The following is a 5,731-nucleotide window of genomic DNA, read 5'->3' as shown; positions in this document are numbered from 1 at the left end:
TTAATCGGTCAGTCACAGATACGTGTTTTTTCCGGTTTTTGCGATACAAATGGTCCGTGAAATCCGATAGTGGATCAGGTGACGGCGTGCAGCCGTCACTGCTCATCCGTTAATGAGTTCAAATTATCACTAGACGTTATTAACGACGACGAACAAGATGTGAACCTCAGAGATTAATCGAGCATGATATGAGTCGGGGCAAGATTAGAATTTCAGTTGAGCGGAAAATTAATATATATAAGTTGATCTTTATATCCTTATTTTCATGCACATGGGATGTTGAGGCCTAAAAGAAGCATACCTTTACGTTAAAATATGCTGCTTTTAAATAGGTGGCTTTACGATGCATCTCTCATCTCCCCTTTAAACGTGCAAATAATAATAATAATAATTTAAAAATGGCGAATTAGTCTTCCCACTTAATAATTAGACCATGCTGGTTTTAATAGGGCTGAATTTAGTTACACATATAATATATATATATATACAAATATTTTGGCTTGATGTATTCCAAACACAGTCAAACGATTGTAAATATATCCAATGGTGTGATTTTTATTTATTTATTTTTTTTTAAATCCAAGTTTCAGTGTTCTGCAAATAACGCCAAGCGCTGCTTCCTGAGTACTCATCAGCCCAAATTGCAATGTTGACTGATTAAGAGAAATTAAGTTGGCTAATTTTGCAGGAAGTCTATCTCCTTAGCAAAGTACCGAAACGCTAGACTAGTGACATACAGGATATGAGTGTCGAGCACTCCTCCATGCTCTTTTAGTTAAAGTAGGGGTATGACTACATTGGGTGTAGACATAGCCACACCCTTGTCCCAAAATCTCACAATGTAGGAAGTTGTCATTTTTTCATGTCTGGATTATAAAGGCACAGTACGTCCAAAACTAAATTATAATCCTCATGATCCTGAACGTTCAATGAACGGATCGGACGACTGATCGTGACTGATGTTATAATGGAAGTTATAGAAGACTGAATGATTTCACAATCCTGATTATCTACAGTAGGGATGCACTTATATAGCGCCTTTTAACCTTAGCGATTGTACAAAACACTTTACAGCCTTTCAGACACCAATGCGCTAGCCTGCCATCGGGAGCAAGGAGACTGCGGCATATTGAGGGGCTGGGGATTGAATGGCCAACTCTGCGATTAGTGGACAACCTACTCTACCACCTGAGCCACAGCCGCCGCATATTGTGTAGTTCCCCTTGTGATACCAAAATGACCCGTCAAGACACGGACTCCGCAAGACCTCTGAAGGTGTGCTGTGGTATCTGGCACCAAGATGTTAGCAGCAGATCCTTCAAGTCCTATAATTTGCGAGGTGAGGCCTCCATGGATCAGACTTCTTGTTGTCCGGCACATCTCACAGATGCGCGATTGGATTGAGATCTGGGCAATTCGGAGGCCGAGTCAACACCTTGAACTCTTTTCCATGTTCCTCAAACCGTTCCTGACCAATTGTTGCATTGTGGCACGGAGCATCAGACAGCTGTTGGGTGTATTTGGTCTGCGACAATGTTTACGTGTCAAAGTAACATCCACATGAATGCCAGGACGCAAGGTTTCCCAGCAGAACATTCCCCAGAGCATCACACTACCTCCACCAGCTTGCCTTCTTCCCATAGTGCATCCTGGTACCATCTCTTCCCCAGGTAAGCGACGCATACGCACACACACCCAGCCGTCCACATGACGTAAAAGTAAACATAATCCATCAGACCAGGCCACATTCTTCCACTTCTCCATGGTCCGGTTCTCATGCTCACGTACCCATTGTAGGTGCTTCCGGTGGTGGACAGGGGTCAGCATGGGCCTGACACCTTTCTATCAGAGCCAGCATTAATTGTTTCAGCAATTTGTTCTACGTTCGCTCTTCTGTGGGTTGGCCTTCACCAACCTTGGCCTTGTATGTAATATACAGAATAATATGTCTATTACATACACACAAAATGGTGTGTTCTATAAATAAATACAGGGAAGAGATATGATATGCAACTACGTATGAGATTTTCTTCGAATAGTGATTTGATCAGCTCCAGAAAGTTTTCCTCTTTTCTAATTCTTTAGGAAGAAATTATTAAGTGAATTCCAGAAAATCCTTTTCTGACTATTTTTTTTCCCCGTCTTCACACCACATGCTGAGAGAAAATTCATCGCCGTGTATAACCGTTTTTCCCACCATGTGCTCGCCTCATGTAATTGGGGTGTATTTTATCTTACAGTCTTAACGTATCACATGGAAGTCATTTCAATCCTGACTAAGGGCAGATTATGATTTTAGCAAACTAAAGTGCTGTTGTGGTTTTATTTGAGCATCTACACCCAGATTTGACAGCACGGACTACCTTATGAATCCTTTATTCGACGCCTTGCATTTTTCGGAATTTTCGGAACAAAAGCGCTTGTAAGCTTAACACGTGCTGAAGCTGGAGTGCTCTCATTTCAAAAAATCATTTTGTAAATCTTGTATCTGGAGTAAATGGAGTCTGTGGCATGGTTTAAAAAAAAAAAAAAAAAAAAATCTGTGGGAGAAAAACAGGAAGGCTTCAGGGTTGCTACGGCAACCCCGACATCATCTGGCCGTTTCCATGACAAAAAAAAAAATAAATAAATTCAAATCACCAGCCCTTTATTCTTAAATTCCTTGAGTTCAGTTTCGGTCTCTTCACTATTATCAAAATGAATGTTGACTTTGAGAGGCAGATGATTGAAAATGACCGCAGTAAGACGCTCCGCCACTCGACTTCAAGCCGTGTCGGGGTCTATACACCTGTATTCAATTCATTACCGATGAGTTACACTGAATATCTACAGTTCATGCACAGCAGAAGATCGCTCCATTAAACAGGATTAAATGCTTATCAGGTGCAGCGGTTGTATCTCGTCGTTTTAAACAGCAGAAGCTAAACATTTTATCGGGAATATCAGGCGAATGTTACGGAGCGGGAGTTTATTATCTTTCTAGGATAGCACGGCTGTGATTGGGCAGTAGGCACGAGGCCGCAGGTAATCATGTCCGAGATGATATTCAGTACAACAGCATGGTTCTGAGAGCGATACTTCTTATATACACACACACAACGGTTCTATAAACAAGAAATTAATATCGAGTAACTCATATTTCAGATGCAATATGGTCAACTTTTTATTTATTTTTATTTTTTTTTTGGATCCAGCAATGAAAATAGTTCCCAAAAGAAGCCACAGCTGGATACACAGACTGACTTTATTTCAATGTAACAAACTACTGCTAGATTTGGACTCGATACAAACAGTAAAATGTCCGAGTACTAAATATGGTCACTCTTGTCCACCTCTTGTCCAATGCTCTGTTTTGACTTGTTTTTTTGTTAAAAAAATAATAGATTTAAGGTATAGTAAGCGGTTAACTAGTTAGAAGAGAAACTGATAGAGAGCACAACAATGATCTCACCGAACACGGGTCTAAACTAGAAGCTCAGAGAAACGACTTAATAGTTCAAAAGTTTAACAATCTTTTCAAGGAGCTTGGGATTTTAATTTTAGCTTCTTGTCCCAGATCGGTCCAGACTGATCCGATAGTCCTGGTTAGAGTCATCTCCTTATGCAAAATGACCTTGGGAACAGATTATGGACTCAAGGGGTCAAGACAATAATACACTAGACAACAACACTAATCCACATTTCTATATTATTTTGTAAGATCACATTTAGATCAGAGTTTTAATATGCTAATCTTCATTTCTCCTAAAAAATAAATAAATAAATAAATAAATAAAAGGTTAACTCGGTACAACCCCTCTGTAACATAACGAGTTGCAGTCAAAGATGACATCCTCCCTCGTCTGTCCTGTGAGATCCGACGATCATATACATAAAAGAGCATAACGTTCTGTCTCCGAGTGGAGTTTTAGGCAGCTGTAACAGTGTGGAACTAACTCCGACTTCAAAGAGTCGCCCATGTGTCCACAAAATCCTGGTAATCTTGAAATGCTCAGGCAGTGTGACGAGTAGCTCATGCAGGAGCCACCGAGGCGGACGAGGACTCGGTCTTTGAGGCTCCGTCGTCGTCTGCGAAATGGTTCTTTATTTGGCATAGTGTGATGAACATGCATTGACGGAGCTGCTTGTCCATGGCGATGAAAAGAAGAGGAACGTGCACCACTGCACTCTTGGCGAAGAATGCGGTCAGAGTCATGGTCAAGGGACTAAAGGCACTGCCTTGGTTTGAGAAGATGTGCCAGCCAGCGCTAACGTAAGGCAGCCAGCAGACGAAGAACCCCAGAGTCATGACGACCGTCACGCAGTTGGCATCTCGTTCGGTTTTGTCGAGCGCATCACTGTTAACGACGCAGAGTAATCGGCCAAAGCACACCGTGATGACGGTCAACGGGACGATGACGTGTACGGTGAACATGTAGTTGATGAAGGACTCGTTGAAGAGCTCGGGCTTCAAGGTGTAGTAATCGACGCCGCATGAGCACTGCAAACCCTCAGGGATGTAACGCGACCACTCAAAGAGAGGAGGCAAAGACCAGCTGAAAGCCATAAGCCAGATGAAGCCGACGCCCTTAATGACAAACCGCCGGCGGGACTGAATGTCGATCCCGGGTCGAAAGGACACCATGCACCTCTCCACAGCCAGGATTACCAAGCACCACGACATGGTCAGGATACCATGGCCTCCGAAGAAGCCTTCGAAATTGCATCCCACCTGACCGCGGACAAAATAGCCATGCATGGCTGCGTGCATCGTGAAAGGAAAGCTGACCGCGATTACAAAAAGGTCAACCACTACTATGTTCACCAGGATGTAGTAGATTGGCGTGCGCAGATTCTTGTGCAGGACCGTGACGACGAGGGTGAATAAGTTGACGGGAAAACCGACAATGATGAGGAAGAACATGTAGATGGTGAGGAAGGAGAACACCCATGGCTCGGCCAGGTAGTACTGCGGATACTCGTGAGGACTCCTCACTACCCCAGTCGCATTGGACATGGGGATGTAGAAATCGGGGCCCTCTGTGCCGTTCATGACTGACGATTAGGTATAGTCCAGTTGTCCTGTGTAGCTTCTTCCTAGTGAGTATGCAGGGATAGCAGACAAACATGCTACAGGACAGATTAGCGTATGTGACTGATCAGCAGAATATGATGCGGGCTACGTTAATGCTAATCCACTACTGAGCTCTAGCATGCATAACAGTCTGTGGGTCACGTGGGATATAAACTGTCTATTCCAATGAGGCTAAGAGGCTACACGATTATAATAGTATACACGTGTGTGTATGAATGTATGAATGTTTGTGTGTGTGTGTATATATATATGTGTATATATATGTGTATATATATATAAAAATAATATATATAAATATAAAAAAAATAATATACACATATACACACATATATATATGTATATATATATATATATGTGTGTGTGTGTGTGTGTGTATATATATATATATATATATATATATATTTTATTTATATATATATATATATATATATACACACACACACACACACATATATATACACATATATATATGTGTGTGTATATATGTGTATATTATTTTATTTATATATATATATATATATAAATTGCTTTGTACAATATTAGCCTTCTGTACCACAAATGCTAACTTGCCGTTATATTTTTCTCGTACTTTCGGCAGGGTTAAAAGTCGTACACTCGAATTGGCGAAATTGAGATTGCACAAAATTGTTTCGCGCG

The 5,731-nt window shown here is 41.5% G+C and overlaps 1 protein-coding gene across 1 annotated transcript; it reads right to left on the bottom strand.

The window, feature by feature from the left end:
• Nucleotides 1-3,452: 3,452 nt before the first annotated feature.
• Nucleotides 3,453-5,032, bottom strand: rhol (rhodopsin, like). Its single transcript, XM_053652998.1, has one exon. It carries the CDS (start codon nt 5,030-5,032, stop codon nt 4,013-4,015), a length of 1,020 nt encoding a protein of 339 aa, XP_053508973.1. The 3' UTR covers nt 3,453-4,012.
• Nucleotides 5,033-5,731: the final 699 nt, after the last annotated feature.

The sequence above is a fragment of the Ictalurus furcatus genome, chromosome 21, assembly GCF_023375685.1.
Source record: "Ictalurus furcatus strain D&B chromosome 21, Billie_1.0, whole genome shotgun sequence".
Classification (NCBI taxonomy): domain Eukaryota; kingdom Metazoa; phylum Chordata; class Actinopteri; order Siluriformes; family Ictaluridae; genus Ictalurus; species Ictalurus furcatus.
This window is presented reverse-complemented; position numbering and strand designations above follow the sequence as displayed.

Bases quoted from the DNA above. Each gene is read 5' to 3' on its own strand.
- rhol (XM_053652998.1), bottom strand. From the start codon at position 5,032: ATGAACGGCACAGAGGGCCCCGATTTCTACATCCCCATGTCCAATGCG.